Source organism: Pollachius pollachius (genome assembly GCF_949987615.1).
Source record: "Pollachius pollachius genome assembly, chromosome: 13".
Classification (NCBI taxonomy): domain Eukaryota; kingdom Metazoa; phylum Chordata; class Actinopteri; order Gadiformes; family Gadidae; genus Pollachius; species Pollachius pollachius.
The window spans coordinates 14,321,113-14,340,916 of NC_136946.1; the positions used below are offsets into that span (position 1 = coordinate 14,321,113).

The 19,804-nt window shown below is 48.0% G+C and overlaps 1 protein-coding gene across 2 annotated transcripts; it reads right to left on the reverse strand.

Moving 5' to 3' along the window:
- Nucleotides 1–4,040: 4,040 nt before the first annotated feature.
- On the reverse strand, nucleotides 4,041–19,632 carry igf2bp3 (insulin-like growth factor 2 mRNA binding protein 3; the record flags this gene model as incomplete). Of its 2 annotated transcripts, XM_079749596.1 has the most annotated exons (16): nucleotides 4,041–4,271; nucleotides 5,251–5,364; nucleotides 5,496–5,627; nucleotides 5,815–5,889; nucleotides 6,023–6,145; nucleotides 6,939–7,004; nucleotides 7,175–7,312; nucleotides 8,230–8,365; nucleotides 8,988–9,110; nucleotides 9,472–9,606; nucleotides 10,060–10,344; nucleotides 11,138–11,201; nucleotides 11,401–11,452; nucleotides 13,624–13,672; nucleotides 18,529–18,589; nucleotides 19,461–19,632. In XM_079749596.1, the coding sequence occupies 16 exons, from the start codon at nucleotides 19,630–19,632 to the stop codon at nucleotides 4,155–4,157; spliced, it is 1,842 nt and encodes a 613-aa protein (XP_079605722.1). In that variant the 3' UTR covers nucleotides 4,041–4,154. The 2 variants fall into 2 exon arrangements, with proteins under 2 accessions (XP_079605722.1, XP_079605723.1); XM_079749597.1 differs by lacking the exon at nucleotides 6,939–7,004.
- Nucleotides 19,633–19,804: the final 172 nt, after the last annotated feature.

The window sequence follows — 19,804 nt, forward strand, 5'->3', positions numbered from 1 at the left end:
TCTCTCGCCCACTCGCTCCGTGTGTCTTCTGATTCAGCCACAGCCACTCGGGAGCTCTGTGTGTCTCAATGGAACCACTACGTGTGGCAAGTTAGTTACATAACAGGCATTGAGACTGGAGGATTGGAGGATTGTTTTTGTATGGATATACTCATTTGACTTCCTTGTTTATATGGTGGATTATTCTGAATGTGGCTTTGAATGTTATGGACTGAAGTATTTGAGCGCAGTGTGTGAAGCAGTTAAAGATGCATTTAGTTTATCCTACCCCAGATTTGCATTGAGTGGCGATAAAACAAGAGATAGGAATGTTTGTGAAGATTGTGAAGTTCATTTATTTCAACCTTGCATATAGAACATTTTAAAGGGGTGAAATTAAGCCACCAGTTGTGGACCACTGAGGTCACTAAAACACAGGAAAAGGCAGATTTTCAAATGGTTGGAATGGCTATTCACTCACCTGGTGGCATAACATCACCCCTTTAAAAACTATTACCACTTATGTTTAGTTTTACCTTTATGAATTATATTGTTAGAAATTGAGTCATTTACTTGAAGAACAAGCTACGGGAGAACTGAAATGGGTTCTAATAAAATGTTTTCCTAACCCCACTTGTGTCTGCCCTCATTGAAGTGTAACCTCTTTTGAAGTTCGTCAAACCTCAGTTTTTTTTGAGAAAGTACGATTTTGGCTAAATGCCAAAATCTAACCTCAATGGCAATTGACATTTTCCAAAAATACTAAATATTCTGTTCACATTATAATCAAGTTTTTCTGTACAAGAAAGTATAACTTAATCCAAGTTAAATGACCACTCATGCCGCATAAAGACACAATTTCATATTTTTTTTTATTCAGAGGCATTTGACAAGTGTCAAGCTGTGTGAATGGGAAGGTGAAGGGGCACAAGCCTGGTGGTAGAGCAGGAGGTGGATGACATCATGTAATGGTAATCTGAACACGTCCCTTTCAAATCAACTCCCACACCCATTTCTGTACGTGTTCTGTCCCATACCAACAAACAGGATGTTTCATGTTAACACAGCCAAGGATTTACTAAACAGAACAAATCGCTACCGAAAATTTGCAATTGAAAAGTAGCGTTTTGAGAGAGAAACAGAAAAAAAAAAAAAAGATTGGACTTTGCATTTCAGTCTCACAAACCAGAAACCTATAGGCCCTGTTTTTTTTTTTTCAAACTTCTTTCTGCTTTCATCTATTGAATGCAAAATCAAAAAAGTGTGATTTGACCATTTCACGAAAAAATAAAGAGAAACAAGCAAGTTCAAATACATGGAAGCCACACCACCGAAAAAAGCAGCAAGAAAACGCCTCATGTTTGAGGATTTCAATCAAAAAGCTAGAAGAGTAAATATATATAACGCATGAATGCTGGAAAATAAGTTTTTTTCTGATCACTTTTTCAATTTCTTCCATTTCTAAAGATTACATGATTTTTTTGTTTTAATACAATTTTTTTTTTCTTTAATATCTTGGGCGGGGGGGGGGGGGAGGTTGGGGGAGCACAGAGCAAAAGGAAATGGTTCCCTAACAAATCTAACAAATAAAAGAATGCCTCTAGTTCAAACATGTCTAAGGAGGTAGATCAAAGCAAAACGGTACGTGGGGGAGTTGAGGGGAGAGCGAATGAGGAGGAGGAGGTGGTGGTTAAGTATCACTTGTGCCCCTCAGTTTAAGCGCGGTGTTGAGTACGCGCACGTCCATGCAAAGAGTAGTGTACTGGGATTAGGTGTTGGGTGGGTGGGGTGTTGGGTGGGTGGGAGGAGGAGATGGGGGGGTGATGGAGATGGGGATTGAGGTATCGCTGCGCGCAGGCGCTGGTCGGGGGAGGGTGGAGGAAAGGCGGAAAAGGGGTGCGGTCACAACCCCACCCTTGCATCCCCTCCGCCCCCCCCTTCCTCTGAGGTAGACGGCGTTCTACTACGGAAGCATGATGCACTGGAGCACTTTTACCACAATAAACATATTTACAGACAAAAAAAAATTATAATCAATGATAAAGGATACTTAACGTATTTAAGTTGTTGGATTTCATTATGTCTCCATTTTCTAAACCGATGGTTTCGTTTAGTTCCAAGTCTTTTTGGCTTTTTTTAAATTTCTCTCCCCCCCCCCGTGTGAACAACAAATTGAAGAGATCACTTTTTAAATCAAAAAAGTTTCTTGTTTCGGGTAACGCACTTTTTTTTGTCAATACATCCTATTTCTATAGCAAAAACAAAACAAAAACGAAAATGAATCAAAAAGGCATTAATCAAGTGTGGCTCCCCTCCTACCCTCACTATGTGGTTAGCGATGCTAATAGAGACGTAGCGGCCCCCGGCTACGACGGCCACCATGAAGACAAACCCAGTGAGGCTGGGCCCCGGCCTAGGTGCTGCCATTCAAAGTAATAAAGAAGGAGATGGATTTAAAAAGTCCTTTGGAGGCAGGCAACCCAAAGGAAGAGAACGCACACAGAGAAGCCCTGCCGAGACGGAGCGGGTGAACAAGGCTTCGGTCACAGCCCTTCCAGTAAGGCGAAAAAGGGACTTTGTCGTTTGTTAAAAACGAACGTGTTGTAGCATCAACAATACCGACAACAATCCCAAGAAATTAAACGGCATTGCAATAATGTACGGTTGGCATTATTCGGTCTTTTAAGATGATTTCTGCACATGATATTTTTTTCGGAAGATGGAGCCTCAGGGGAAGGAAAAAAACAAACTGAGGTTAAACTTTTTCGATGCACCTGCCAGCCGCCACCTGAGGGGGGCGCCAAACTCACACTCCGGGGCTCTATGTACAGAGACTTTATGTACAAGGGCAGAGTCAAACATACACATGTACAATGCCGCCTTTAACACCAGAGTTGAAGGCATGGTCAGTTGGCAGCCGACCAAATTTTAAATTTTCTTAAAAAAATAAAAATGTTCAAGAACTATCAGCTTTTATAAAGTATACAAAATACCACAAAAGGAAAATAAAAAAAGGAATTTTTTATCATATATAATCATTTTTCTTTTCTCTTCTGAGGTATAGGTCCTGAGGTAGTTCGGTAAAATGCATATTAAATTGGTTTTCCTGGGCAGCAGCTGTCTGGGCACCAGTCCCCCTCAGTGATGACCCTTAGCGCCGCCCCCTCAACTCTCTAAATATATATTCATCTATGTATAGTTTATCTATAAAATGCATCCGAATTTATAAAATACCACCATCGACTCGGAAGGGAGGGGGGCGGCACGCCGGCCCCCTCACACATCCACCCCTGTGGGGGGGGGTTCTTGTTGAGGGACAACGTTAATGCCTTCCCCCCCCCCCCCCCCACAGGATGTGGCCCCTCCCAGTCTAAACCTACCTTCCGATCCCCCCCCCTAACCCCCCCACCCAAAATAAACCTTCATCTTGGTCCTGCTAGGACCTTTTCGATAGCAATGCCTTTTTTTTTTTTCTCTTTCTTCCTATGGAAAAAATTAACTCAGGAGAGAAGCTTCCAACCAATTAAACACTCCATTTCAAAACGGACAATATGGAAATATGAACTGAAATAAATGAAATGAACCGACCGACAAAAAAAAAAAAAGAAAATACTGAACTCTAACCGAACATCTTTGTCATCAGGTGGGGTTTTAGAGCACCGCATGTAGGTGATCAAAAAGGGGGGGTTGTTATTTCTTGATTAGGTTTCTAATGAAAAAAAAAAAAAAAAAAGACAAAAAACACTTCAGAAGACACCTATTGTGAGGAGGGGGTGAGGGGGTGCGCGTGTGAGTGGGCGGGTGACGGGAGGAGGGCTCTCAGAAGTACATCCTGGGGAGACGCAGAGAGAGTGGGGGGGGGGGGGGGGTGGAGAGCGAGAGACAGAGTGGGAGAGAGAGAGTGAGAGGAGCAAAGGGTCTCTCTTCCAAACTTGGGATCTGGTGCTCAAGTCAGTTACTGGATTTAACCCCCCCCCCCCCCCCTTGAAAAACACCCACCGCGCTCGTCCTCCTAAGAGGGGGATCAAGACAAGCCATCCCCCCCACCGCAACGTCTCCGAACAGCCCCCCTCATCATCTGCATCTGTCCGTCCGTCCATCCGTTCGTCATCCAGGCAGAGTCAGTCACCGTTCCCCCAGGGACCTCCGGGGGATGGGAAGGGGGGGGCACCGCTCTACTTGCGGTCGCCCAGGGACCTCCGAGGCTGGGGAGGCTGGGCCCCGGGGCTGGGCTTGGGCTGCTGCTGCCTCCTCACCTGGGCCAGGATCTCCTGGATCTTCCTCTGGGCCAGCTGCAGAGGGAGGGAAGGAGGGCGGGAGAGTCAGGGTGAGCGTTACTAAACCACAGCGAGGCATTCGGTGGGAACACGACGACATGCGCATCAGCTAGCCAGAACAAGCTCAAACCGTAGATTGCAGGCTGGTCTGGGGAAGCTGCTGTCACTTCCTTCAGCACAAGAGGCGTGATCAACGGGCCTAGTTCAAATGACTCTGTACGCGATTGGCTGCTTGCCGTCGCTTCCCTGTCGTCATTGTGTTCAGCCCTCCTATAGCGCGCCAGGGGGTAAAGCCAGCTCGGTGATTGGCTCCCGCAAAAACGTACCGGCAGCAGAAAGAAATATGTTGCTCTTCTCCAGACCCTTCTGCAGGGCAAACTCAAATCGCCGGCAAAATGGGGGGGGGGGGGGGGGGGGGCTACCCCGTCTATGCATCAGTAGCAATCAAGGTAACATTGAACATGAGATGTTTTCAACTACACAGCGGATACATTGTGTCATGGGAAACTCTGCAGGTTTGCCATTTCAATTCAATCCCATGTTACCGGTTGCCCCCATGTATACTACTAAACATTATCATAAACATATTTTTAACGTTTAGTTGATGCAGTAATCGGTCATAATCCAATCGAGCGGACCCCTCCAAAGTAGCCAAATGAGCTTTTTCAGGGGAGCTCAAGTCCCCTTCAGGCGAGCTCTGCTCTCCCTGGCTCCCCTCGTAACCCGCACTCTGGTTGCACGGTTCCGTTAGACAAAAGTGTAAAATGGTCCTGAACCTTGGTACACCTCGCAGGATGTGTCACATCATTAAAAGGGCCAGTGTTATATCATGCACAATTATATCATTTATCCACTACATACTCACCTCAAAGTCATGATCGCTTTTGGAATGGCTTGTAAAGACCGATTGCTCCCACGGCCAAGTAAAACGGGACCCCTTTCATATCGAACACAGCAAGAAACGATAAATCGCACACGGCTATGGAAGTCTCACCTGGCTTGAATAGAAGTGTCCGATGATCTTCACGATCACCTGGTCGTTCTCGTCAGGCGTCTGGTCACGGGGCACCACCACCTCGGCACTGGTTAGGTTCTGGAGCTCGTTCACCTGGGGGGGGGGGCACAAGAAATGGGAGCGCACCGCGTCAAGGAAAGGGACGACCGAGAAGAGGGAGCCACCATTCCACTGCAGGGTTTGGAAAGGGAAACCCAAACGGGAGGGACGAGCGCCAGGCCTACCGTTTTTCCGCCCTTGCCGATAACACGTCCCGCTGCGAAGGAGGGTACCAGGATGTGGGCCTCCAGCTTCACCTCCTCCTTCGGCCCGAAGAAGTTCTCCTCCTTCAGCTTGCCGAAGATGCGACCCTGAGCCTGAGGACGGACACATAAATGACCCATTGATAAAGATGGCCAAACTCTAACAGCCGGCAACATGTCATAACAACGTGATCCGTGGAGCCCTTTGAGACTACACAAATAACATTCACTCGACGTCGTCGCGGCCAACCGGAGCATAAAGCGGTTCCGAAAAAAAACAAATTGCCGCAAATGCGAAAACCTTAAACTGCGCCTCCGGGGGGCCCACGAGGATGACCATCCTCTGCTTGGCGTCCAGGGGGTCCGCCTGTGCGATCTGGAGGAGGAAGAACGCCGTCAAGGCAAAACACAATAAATCAAGACAAGCCGACAATAGCACGACCAACGGCCCCTCTGCCTGAACGTTCCCCGTTTCGACAGCGTCTCGCGTCCAGTCCAACGCCCCTCACCTTGATGGAGGCGCAGGCGAAGCGCGACAGCTGCTTGATGTGCTGACCCTGTTTGCCGATGATGGCGCCCACCGCCGCCGCAGGGATGAACAGGTGGACCGTCTCGGACTCCTGAGGCCCCTGCTGTGTACGACACACACACGCACAGACACACACACACACACACACACACACACACACACACACACACTAGAGTCAGGAACACGTGACCGCGTAAGCCGATTACATGCCGCCGTGCCAGCCACCGATGCATGAGCGGCCGTTCAGAGCATGGCCGTTGGATCTTTTTTGCCTCAGCCCTCTGCGCTTTGAATCCCTCACCATGTAAGCGCTTCATATCAAGGGAATGCACCCAAAGAAGCCAAGTGAAGGATTTAGGGTTTCCGAGAATGTGCCGCTAATTTGGGATTGTCAAAATTTCAGATCGTTAGAGCCGCCGAGAGATTGCCTTCGGCGGAGTCTCCCATTATGAAAAACCAGCATCCACCATCCCCGGTGGATGCTCCCGCTAAGGGCCAAGAAACCACAGGCTTCGGGAGGATTGCATTTCCCGTAAGCTTTGAATATGGAAATATTTTATTAACATGCACCGCTACAAAAAAAATAAAAAAATATCAAAGCCTGGGAAAAATGTGGTTCCATGCAAACGTTGTGGGAAACCACTGGTTAGCATCTTCCTGATATACACATGATTAATTCAAACAAGCCAAGCAGAGGTTACGCCCCAGAGCTCAGGGGTGCCTCAAGAGTCAATGCGCTGCCATCTATCCATAACCGTAGCCTGGCGGTATGCAGCAGGCTGCCCTTCAAGGACGGGATCTCAAATGTGTGCAAACCCTGCCCCACAACGCCGTAGCGTGCAGCAGCAAGCCGTGCAAAGCACTCTGGGACGGGGCGTGGGGGGGAGGGGACTTACGAGGGGCGGGCTGCTCGCCGAACACACGGGAGCCCAATACGGCCCTTCGCCCCCGAAGGGCCCGCTCTACGGGAAGAGAGAATGACATGAAACCGAGCCGCAGAGGAACCAGAAACAGGGCCTGGACCTCTGGTTTCTCAGGGCCGCAGTCTGTCAACCGTCTTTGTGAGAGAGAGGGAGAGAAAGGGAGTGTGCGAGAGTGACAGCCGACGGAGGGCAGCGGCAGCAGGACTTACTCCGAACGAGGGGGCGTAGCCGGAGTGGGCGCCGGGTGGGGGGGCGCCGCTGCCCATGGACGAGCCCATGCCGGGGGCGCAGCCGGGGAACAGGCCCAGAGCGTTGAGGTTCAGGCCCGGGATCAGGTTGGACTGGAGCTGCGAGAGGGAAGGGAATGAATGTCACACAGAGCAGAATGCAGACTAATGACCAATCACGCCACGTCGCACTCCTTAAAGGTAAGGTTGACCATTTGATAATCAAGATGACAAGATGCATGATAAAAAAATAATTTGAATCAATATAAAAAAAAAATAATAATTCGGCCAAAAATCTGCAGTGTGGCGGGTTTCTGCTCACATTATACATTAACACGCAGGGCCAGAGAAGGAGACCACTTAAGACATGGACAAGCCTCGCACGTCGTTGATTAAATGTATCACTTTAAATAAATCAAATCTCTAAAACCTCTTGCCAAATTACTTCCTTCGTTATAGTGGTTTATGAACAGCGGCAAAGGTCGACCCAATGCTCACAATGTACCATTCCTGAACACACGTCTGCAGTGCGCCAAGCCTTTCACAGCCAACACGGTGAGGAGGAACGGCTGGAGCACGCTCCTCTCTCTGGATGGACGGTAACCAGGGGAATCAGTCGCAACCTGAACACGCCCCTTTTCGACAATTCGTCTGGTTTAAAGCCCTGCGCCTCGGACATCGGATATATGCCTCCGTCATACTCCTACGACGTCGGACACAGGCTTCCGACATACGCCCCCGACGTCGGACACAGGCTTCTGACATACGCCCCCGAAGTCGGACACAGGCTTCCGACATACGCCCCCGAAGTCGGACACAGGCTTCCGACATACGCCCCCGAAGTCAGAAGCAGGCTTCCGACGTCGACACAGGCTTCCGACATACGCCCCCGACGTCGGACATACCATGTTGGACAAACACACCTGACAGCCGGAGTTCCCGCTTCCTGTTGGCACACCGGCTGCTGATGTCAGACACAGAAGGGCCGTTTCGAGGCGGCCCTTCTGGGCGCAACCCCACCCCAGGTTCACACTCACGTTCATGGCGGCCACGTCGTTCTCGTACGACTCGCGGACCTTCTTCATCACCTCCTCCTCTGCGCGGGCGCAGGCCTCGATGGAGCCCTTCACCGTGATGGTACGCTCGGGGTTGTACAGGGTCAGGTCCTGGAGCCTGGCCAGGGGGGACAAGACAGACGTAAGATGGGGGGGAACCCACGCCATGTGACCAATGCACATGTGTGCTGATTGCTTTGCCTTGGGGATGGATCGCCTCGCGGCATTGTCGTGCTTGACAATAGCCACCAAACAAAAGGGAAAATAAAGAATTCAAACGACCTGCAATCTAAAATTTAAAAGGGCTCAATACAAGACCGGCTTTTTGATAAAGGCCTATCAGCCAAATTGGCCTTGTTAAAGAGCCAGCGAACCTAAACCCGTTTTTTTGTTTGAAACCTGGTAATTTGTTTTATATGATCGTCAACCTAGTAATCTATGCCATTTAAATCACACTCTGACAGCACGGTTTGAGCTCCGTCTGAGCAGCGGTTGACTGCGGTGTCCAAGAGAATGCAATGTCCACGTCCAAGGGTTAGGCTTAGCCCCTTCCATTATAACAAGACGGTATGTGACGCATTTCATATGCAATCTCATTATAATGCTCCTACACAACGACTGTACTAAAAAAGTATCACAAAGCCTGCGTTGGTCGTAACCATGGGGATAATACGCCAGTAACCAGTAACCGAGTGTGGCCCATACAAGCAAATGTGCCCAGCAAGTGCAGTTTATCTTACGGTGAGATGGTGATCTTCGTTTCTGTGTCTTGTTCGATCTTCTTGAGGTTGCGGCCCTCCTTCCCGATCAATCGACCCACAAAGTTGTTGTGTGCCAGGATTTTAAGTGGGATCTCCTCAGTGCTAGGAGAAGACAAAGGGAAAGTGAGAAAATGGCTCCACGGCATCCCATGGTGTCAAGTCCATCGTTAAGGACTGATGGTTGACTGGCCTTGCTGTAGACAAACAGCCAAGGAATCCTACAGTTACTTTTGTTGTGGATTATACACCAAGACCTCGTCATCAGCCACAAACTATGGGCTTTTATCGAGTGGATGAGTGATTGTGTGGAGTAAGGGCCGTTAACATCCCAAAACGCCTCACACTGGGGAAAGTGCGAGGGTTGGCTGATCGACAACCATGGCCTGACGGCTTTACGACAAAGCCTTTACTAGTGACTAGGGCATCATGGGAGGGTCGTTGGCGGATTGAAAGGTGTCCTCACAACTTGGTGTCGACGGCCTCCTTCAGCATTATCTCCATGATGGTTTTGCATGCGTTGGAGCAGCCGTCGGGGGTGGAGTGGACCGTGATGGGCTTCTCTGCTGCGCCGGCATTCTCCTTTCTGTGGATGTCGATTCTGGAAGGGGAGAGAAGGGGTCCTCAGTAGTGCTCGGAGGGATCCGGGGTTAGGACGCACCGATTGCCTCGGCCGATAATCGCCTTGATGACCACCATCGGTACACATCGGCAATCACAAACGGCGCCAGCCGGTGTTCATACGTTGAGTAGCATTTAAAAAAAAAAAAAAAAAAAAAAAACACCATCAAGAACGTTTCCCAGATTTTTTTTAAAGGTTGCATTAAAGTTTCATACATTTGCATCAATGACTAAAACGGCTCAGTTCTTTATTTGGGTTTCCCTGGCACAAACGGGGGAATTAATAACCACAAAAACAAAACGTTCAGTGTCACCCAAATTGTTATAATCATCGGTAACGGCCATGAGCCAAATTTATATTCAAAACATCGGAACGGGGCCAGAATTTCCCAACGAGTGCATCCATCCATTCCCAACAGCCCCCCCTCCTTACTTTGAGTGTGTCTGCTTGGTGATGTTGCGGATGGTGGCGCCCTCCTTGCCGATGATGGCGCCGACGAACTGCGTGGGCACCAGGATGCGTAGGGGCACGTCCGACTGGAGCCGGGGCCGCGCACCCATCGACGGCGAGCCGGCGCGGGGGGGCCCCCGGGGCGGGAAGCCTCTCCGGCCGCCCGCGGGTGGGGTGTCCGCCGCCGCCGCCGCCGCCTCGTCCGGGATGTAGGACACCTTGAGGGCGAAGTCCTCCAGCATGAAGCCATTGAGCTTCTCCATGGCCCTGGGAGACACACGGTGGTGGGGTTACTCAGAGACCCCTGTTTGGGGGTACGGACAGCATGGCTAACTGGGTCTACCGACGGGAAAGAGAATGTCCCAAGTACCGGACTTAGGAGTATAAAAGTATAAAGTATAAAGTGCATTCCTATCGTGAAAATTAATTCGATTCAACACATTCAAATCCTTCAAAGCGCATGTCAGTCGTCAATGGGAAGCAATAATTTGTCGTTTTTTTGTACACGCTAGAGCCCGACAAATTTTAAGTCTGTTGAAAAGTGATGCAGCACATGGTTTCTTCCGGTTTCTTCCATTCAATCATTTAACGCGCCGTCAAAATACTACTTTGCGTTTAACTCAAATTCTAAAATGTGAGCAATTGTCTAATGAGCTCGATGAAAGAGGGAGGCCAACAGTCTCCAGCCAACAGTCTTGTCGCATAAGCCTTGGACACATTCCAGACCCGAGCTTGACCAAGCCGAACGACACCCAGCCAACCATAACCCCATTGCACCACTACCGCCAGCCCCCGCCACCAGGGGGCAGCGGCGAGCTGGCCGCCTGGCGCTAACGACCGGACGAGGGGTGGCTTTGTGGGAGCGACGGATACAGACGCGCCAGGGCAGGGAGAGACCTAGGAAGTGGTAAGTTTAATGCACAACAGCCGTATTGTCGAACACGATAGCCAACCAACCCCCTCGCCGATGGAACCACAAGAGAGGGGGAGAGAGAGAGTGGGGGGGCGGGGGGGGTTGAAGGGAGGGCTGGTGTGTTTGAGCACATGATGTGGGACTCACAGCCTGGCCTGTTCTTTGGCTCCATATCGAACGTTGACCACCGCCGTTTCTGTTTCAGTGTTCACTGTAGGGGTGGAGAGGAGAGCGATGGTAAGTATGTGGACACAATTGTTGGGAAACGTCACTCTTCACCACAACAGGGAAGAATGAGGAATACCATTTTAATTGGTGACCGACATGTTTTGTTCCGACCGCCTATTGCTGGAATATGATTGTGAAAGAAAACTACGACAGTGCAGTCTTGAGCGGCCGCCCATAATTACCTTGTTCACAGTTCTCCACGGCACCATACTGGGCGAGCATGCCGTCCAACACCTGAAAGAAATAAATAAAATGGTTATTAATAGTTGGGGCCCGAGAATGAACAGGACGGACGAGCGGAAGCAGAACTGCTGCCCTTGCACGTGTATACATCCCAGGGAGAGCTCGCAGGGCTCTAATCACATCTGGTCTAATTGCTAATAAAAACAGCTGTCTGCTGGCATGCCCAGCTACATTTTTTGCGTTACCTCCATTATGAATTTGATAATTTAATCAAAAAGGCAATGCTGGCAAACCACTGACCCGGTCAGATGAAAATAAACGTGGTTAGATATTATACCCTCCTATTGCCCGCCCTGATGTAACTTTATTCAGTAGAGCTCATATTTCTTAAGCCACATGTTCTCTAAACAGATAAAAAAAAAAAAAAGAAGAAATCCAGCAAGTGAGACTATCCCAATTATCAGAACGGGGAGAGATAGAAGACAAACGAGACCGCCTGACTAAATATGGAAACGTCGGGATCTGAATTCATGGATTCATGATTAAATGCAGACCAGAGGGGGAGCCAGGCCTATGAGTCCAGGATGTGTTCCGAGCACCTCCAACCATGCAGTCAAAACACTAGACCACACCCCCTAACTGCTCAACCCCCCTTTTCAGCCAACCAGGCCGCCTTCCTGCCCTCCCCCCAACCACCCAACGGTGCAACCTCCCGCCATATGCAGCCCCGCTATTGGCTGTGCCGCCATTGACATGCACGCTCCCTAAAGGCAGGAGCAGCAGTGTGGGGGCTGGCTGCTCCGCCAGTCCATCACCGGGGGCCTGACCAATGGGAATCCAGGGCATTCAGGAAAGGGTGGGGTACATTCCAGGAGGAAGCTGGAGGGTTGGGGGAGGGGAAGGAGTTTATGCTACACATTCTGTGAGTCAGTAGCACATGGAGGCTAAAAGCGTAAAGGAAAAACGCTGTGGCCCACCCACCCACCCACCGTGGCTCGCAAACACACACCACTTCCCCCAGTTACTCGGCCATTATTCAGCCGTGGGTTAGACACACACACGTAGACATCGTAACACAACCATAGGGCTTTCCGTCAAAATACTTTGTTCTTGTGTTGAGAATGCTAGAGCTGCCACTCCCTCTGTATGAGAAGGGGGGGGGAGGGGGGGAGAGGAAGTCCCCTCCACAGACACCTTCTGGAAGAAGGCACACGGCTCTCTGGCTACATGCTAGCAACATGGGTGGATCCAGCGCGGCGGTCGAGGCGCATGCAGAGGCGAGCCCTCCATTATGAAACACCCAAGCACGTCTGGGGCCATTTGATCAGGGCTGAGCACAAGCATACGATGGATATCTCCCCGCTTCAAAGTCACTATGGCACTATCACTTGGCAAAGTGGTGTAGAATTATTGGTTGTGGCCTACAACTCCACCCAAAAACACAATGGCCTGTCGTAGGCGCAGCCCTCCCACAAATGTCATTAAGACACATCCTGAGTATCTAACCGTATTGCATGCATACCATTTCATCAACTGTATAGCGACACACACACACACACACACACACACACACACACACACACACACACACACACACACACACACACACACACACACACACACACACACACACACACACACACACACACACACACACACGTGAGGCAAATTTGAGCAGATTTTGTTTTAAAACATAGTATAATGAAGGATTATATTTTCCAGAAAAGTGAGATTAGAAACTTCTACAATAGATACATATCTAAAACTAGCAGACATGCATGTTGTGAACTGGGATATTGCCACGCAGACTTTCGGGAATTGAAAGACGCTTTAACGGCAACCCATTTGGTAATAAAAAGAACACTCATTAGGGCACATCCAACCAAACAGCAATAATTGCAACAGCTTTACATATTGTGAAGCAAATGGGATGGCATTGGAAATGCTCCTTAATTGGTGAAAATTCCAAGATGTGTGGGTGAGACAACACAAATTAACAGCTTAAAGGGCATTTAGGATTCAACCGTCACTACCAATAAGGTATCCAAACAAACTGAACTAACATACTATTTAATTAACCATCTAAAAGAAAACATTAAAAGATTACCACCTCCCCTTCATATATTTGCCTGTTTCTAGTTTTGAGGTGCAAGAAGATGCTCCATTGAAGGAGTACCCGGTTCAAAGGTGAATTGCCAGCGTGCGCGCGCGTTACAACTCACCTCCCATTGCAAGTGTGGTGGGATGTTCCTGACCTGCAGCTTACAGCTCCTGGATAAAGCGAGAGACAGTGAGAGAGAGAGCAAGGGAGGAGAGCGGAACAACAATTAAGCCAGAGGATGGGGCAGGGAGAAAGGAAGAAAAGATAAAGCTGGCACCAAAAGCCACCAGCAGCATCCCCAACATAATGACATCCGTGGAGTGAAAACCCATCCATTCATTAATAGATCCACACCAAAAAGAGAGTCAGCCTTGAGCAACACAGCCAACCTCTGCCTCCCCGCCACCATCTATCCATGTCCAAGCTCACCGTACGGGAGCAGCATGAAAAAAGGTCAACTTATTGGAGACGTCTCCCTTGTAGACAGGGGTGGTGCAGAGCAGGTGCACCCAAAAGGCTAGTCACATGGCGGGGGGGGGGGGGGGACTTCTGCTAGTCACTGGGCACCCTGCATTTCATGTCATCGCTCGGCGGCCCATTGAGACGGTCTGCCCAGACTCGCATGGAACCGATGTACACAATGCATGAGGAGCGGACACATTCAGGAGAGACGTGAGGAACCAGCAATCTCCGCTGGGGGAGTGACCAAGACGGCGGGGATGTTGGGAAGGCACTTCTGCACCTCCACCAAAATGTGGAAGGAGGGAGACACATGCCACCCCCGGCCGGTATCCACGCCCTCTTTGCGATCGGGGTTCTTAGTGCGACGACCCGGATGCGAGAGGTGTGTGTGTGTGTGTGTGTGTGTGTGTGTGTGTGTGTGTGTGTGTGTGTGTGTGTGTGTGTGTGTGTGTGTGTGTGTGTGTGTGTGTGTGTGTGTGTGTGTGTGTGAATAAATAATTAACAAAAACGACGTCCCCATGCAGTCTCCTCCAAGCGCAGCCGCGGTCGGAGGAGGTGACGGCAGGGGACCACCGATTACGGCGGACCCCCATGCTGCGCTCCCATCACCAGCGACACACGGGCAGCAGAGCCTGTGGCATAAAAACTCTTAATTAATCCCACTTCATCACCGGCGGAGATTCTCTATTTAGATACATTCGTTTGTCGACGGTATGGGAAGGATTACAGTTCCGCGGGAACCGGAAGGACACGTCTGGGTGGGGTTGGAGGTCACAGGGACAACATGACTTTCTTTTTTGTAATGGCGCGAGGTGCGTGCAGTTTCGCAAGCACCCACAGATGCGTTATAATGTATGAGGAGGTGAGTATGGCGCGGTGGGGGAAGGGGGCGTGGGGGAGAGTGCAAAGTCCTACGCCAGCTGATACAACCTAGAAGACATGGAGGAGGGGGCGGCGGAGGCACTCGTAGCGACCTTCGAACATAAAAACCCTGCCGTTCTTAACCCACTTAAAAACTGGCCTTATAAAAACAGATAGAGTACACACACAAAATACGCCACATTGTCGCAGTCAGAAATTAGCCGTTTACAATAATGGCACATTTAACATCCAATGACAAACTGTTGAGTATTCAGCCGGAGTCTAGGCAGCGTTGCGATTGTGAAACATGTTTGAACATACATTAGCCCACAGGCCCTAGCCCGCACGAGTACGCACTTCAAGAGCAAGAGTAAAAAACCCTTGCGTATGTATACAACATATTTATATGATTAGGAAACAATCAAATTCCTAATGGATGAATCGTCATGAAAATTTCCAAATCAGCTTCCAAGAGGAATTCCAGACCCTTTCCGGCCTACTGTGCCATTCCCAGCTGATATTTTTTTGGACACACACACCAAACACACACACACACACACGCCAAACACACACACACACGCCAAACACACACACACCCGCCAAACACACACACACACGCCAAACACACACACACACACACACACACACACACCTCTGCATTGCGGTTGGAACACCAAGCAAAATGTGCAAATGCACCAAGCACTTCCAGTGGGATTAACCTATAGCTCCATGTAGCGGGGAAGTCAGCCAGGACATGATGTGGAGGTGGGGCGGGGGTTCACATTCCCTGGTCCCAGCCTTTGATTTTGGGGGGGGGGGGTGTAGGGAAGGGTAACAAGGGCCCTCTCTGCCCAGTGGGGGTGGGGCCCCGTTGCCATGGACACGGACAAGTCCACTGACGGAAACATGTAGAGTGGGGGGTTAAAACCCGAGAGGGGAGGGAACGGCCAGGAGTAACTGGGGGTAGTTGGTCATGTGATGGCCAGGGGGAGGCCGGCCTCCTTATTTACTTTTAAATCCAATCTATGGAGCTGCACTGTGGCGTCGTCTCCCACAGAACACGGTTATATGCAATATATCAATCTCTATGCAGCCATCTAAACAGACATGCATATACCCATAACCAGAATTATATAAATGAATCAAAAAATACACATGCCACATTAACTTCCCTTCGAACACACAGTACGACAAATACCAACATTTAGGGAATTAAATGCACCATCTGTGCTTCAGGCCCAGTCACACCAGTTTCAGTCCTACAGAGGTGCTGAAGGGTTCATCTCCACAACTAGACCTCACTACCCACCACCCTGGTCAAAATCAGTCCTTGTATTTAAGGCCTACCATCTCCCATCACAAATTGATTGCCTCCCTTTTCTTATTCACTCGTTTAAATTTGCAATGTTACTTGAAACGATGACCCTTTTTCAGGTGGAGACAAGGGACCACATTCACAATTATTTGGCACCCCCCGAGTCACTATACAAAATTGCTGTTCTACATGGGGGGCCCCACAGTGACCCCAGGTTCTGGTAACGACAGCCAGAAGCTTTTTTTTTTTCTACACACAATGACGCTCACATGAACGAGACCAGTTTTATCTAAATAAAATGACTTGAGGGAAAAAAACGTTTTAAAAAACAATTAAAATACAAATAATTATGGTATGCACCAAACTTATCTGAAAACCTTAATTTTCAGGAATTTAAAAAAAAATTGCAACAAGATTAGGTAGAGCCACGCATCATGAACATCTGTAAAAACAGTATTCTAGGTTCTCCAGCCTTTCCGACAAGACAGAGGTGGTGAAAAAGTTTAAAGGTGTGTAAAATCTGTTTTAAAGTCAGCATTCACTAGGTTACGCTTGCTTAGAACAAACATTTGTATTTTAAATGTGAAACAGGTAACTAACAAAACCAGGAAATCCATGGTTGCTTTGAAAAGCTGGTCGAGTTGGACACATTGTAACCCCCCAATGTCTATTTACAGATCCTTGTACAAAATACAAGGCAAATGTTTTCCTTGGATGTTTTGCTGTCTAAATAAGCCTGTTGAAATGGTTACAATTTTTGGAATTGCAACACATTAAACTGTCCTAGAAAAGTTAGGGGGGTAAAACCAGCTGTTGACAATTTGTGACATTGTACCATGTGGATGGAGTATATACTTTTAAGATGCACACTTAACAGCTTGGAGGATGGGCAGTACCAATTTTAAGACGGCTAAAAAAAGGCTTTCAAATCAAAATGACCCTGAAGAAAAGCGTAAAAAGCTACACCAATACTGTAAAATATTAATGCCTTCCTCATCTTTCAGCCCAATGCAACATTCTCATTACACACTCCCTAAGCTTTGTCCATCTCATTGACAGACCAAGCCACAGAGACTGCCTCCTAAAGCACATCCCCTTCCTGCAGAGTTCAAAGGTTAAGACATGGTGATTGGCTGAGCCCCCAGCTGATAGTCAGCAGGCTGGAATGCAAAATGGGGGACTTCATGTACAACAGTAGCATGCTACCAGGACAATGTTTTATATTGTTCATATAAAAACTTTTTACTCTAAATTTGAACCAAACTAAAATGAACCTATTGTTGTGAATGATTATAACTACTCGTTTTTAATTTAGAGCTAAATATAGTTTTTTGGGGAGTCAGTAATTGAGGAAATGGCATGCATAAATAGTTACCAAAAGAATATAAATGAAGTGTGTATTTAGGCAACAACTAAGACTACTATAAGCCAACTTGTAAATGAGTATGCCTTAACGGTGTTTTTTTTCCCTCGAGCAGTTAACTTACGCCTACAGAGTTCATACGTATGGCCAATTGTCTGCTTAAAAATTGTATCGTCTTTTCCCAAACGATGCGTACACACAACTATGTCCAAAAATATCCTCAAATTTATTAGAAAGTGAACATGATTTAAATAAAATACGATAAAGGCCAATGTGAAATGTACGCCTACTAAACGGCAGTGTGACGTCTACGTGGACTTAAAATAATGCATTTAAGTAATTATCGAGTCGTAGCGTGATGTTAGTAAGGGCAGCATGGAAGCTTTTAAACGTCTTCTCTCCTGAACTGTGAATTTAGTGAGGCGAAGGACCCAGGAGTACTGCCATTGCAATGTCGTTTGGGAGTCCATCTCGTGCAATACCACAATGTGTGGAGAGGAGGGCGGAAGCACGGGGCAGGCAAGAGAATGACGGGCAGATCCTTCTCAAATGGACGACTTTACAGGCGTACGCCAAAAGCAACCCGGCACTCAACATACACATTTCCGTCACGTAGCGTTGGGCAAAAAAGGCCAAGAGTGTGCATTAGATAGACCGAATGTAATCATTTTTACTGGGGAGGGTCGGAGGGGAAGGAGTAAGAAGACTAGGCTTGAATTGAACCAATATTTACAATGGTTTGAAGCAGCAGCTCGTAGGCCTAGTAATGGCTAGAGAAGGGAGCTCATGCACACACACACACACACATAGACACACACACAACGTATTTGACCCCTACACATGAAGGCCTACAAAAAGGAACTGAATGAAATATTTTTTACTTGCGGGGCTTAGTCAGACCAAGCCAACGTACATTTTTACCCGTTTCAGGTGTAGAAGAAAAACGGGCATCTTTAGAAATTGTGTTGCTGGCGAGAACATAAAAGCCATAGGAATTATAAAGACGATTATAAAACTGGACAAACCTTTGACGTTTAGGGACCGAGAACTCCACTTCCAGAACTTTTCCATGAAGTTCTACTTTTCCTATAAAAATGAAATAAAAAGCCGTTTTAATTCAACTGGTTCAATCCTTCCTGTGTTGTTGCTGGGTTGTTAAAGCTGAATTGAAATTATGCTACAAGATCAGGTAAGTAGACTACAGTCTGCCCAAATGGAAGACAATATATTTTGTTTAGAGAAATTAACGATACACAATAAAAATAAATACATGCTATTTAAACCCTACCAACACGAGTGTAGACTTTAGTCGTATTTAGTTCATAAACATCCAGTTTCTAAAATTATTTCCGGCCAGAATTGTACTTTGCTCGAAACAAACCTGGATACAAAAATACAAATAGTTAGGGTACATTTTGTTGGCCTACATTTGACCAACACAATTAAACCACCTGGTGTGTCAGCATGGGCGGACTAGCGACACCATGTTCTACAATGTAACAAGTTAAGCCATTTCCGAAGGCCCACACTTTGAAACCTTCGTTAGCTTGCAAGTTCAGATCAAAGTGTTGGAAGCAACATTGCACTTCAGTTAACACTTTTAACATTATATCGTAGGGTTTCAGCCTTGTAAGCCGACAATGTGCATTCACTTGTTGTACACAACCAGCACTGCACACCAATGATCTGAATGACCCAAAAGAGTAGGGGTTTTTTAAACAGCTACGTTCGTATCTAAATACATCCCAGCATTTGATCGATTTATAAGATTTGGGGTTCGGTCAAAAGCCTGACACATTAACCTGATTTTAAAGTGTCACTGGCCAAGGAGAAAAATGCTTGGATACACCCCCACCCTACAAGACTACACGCATCCTTCAATGGTGGACAGAAGTAAAACAAGCCCTTCGATTGCAGCACTTCGGGCGCCCTTTAAATGTCACTTTCCAATGCTCACCTGAAAGTATATCAATGGCCTTCATTGCAATCTTTTCGTCCGGGCAATCCACGAAAGCATAACCAGTTTTGAGAAGAAACGCACTGTGCTTGAGATGCCTCTCTCCAAAGATACCTTGCAAGTCCTCCACGCTCGCCTGCTCGCCCAAGTTTCCAATGTATAGCTTATTCATTATGAGCGCCGAAAAGGACAATCTTTACACCAATTGAGGCAAATATTTCGCCCGGCTAGGTGTGCAGCGGAGTATCCTAAATCGCCGTTACTATAACGGAGTAGCAGTGGCGTGCTTCCCCGACGTTCAAGCCACAGAGAGATTTAACTGGCGATCTCGTTGCGTTTGCGCT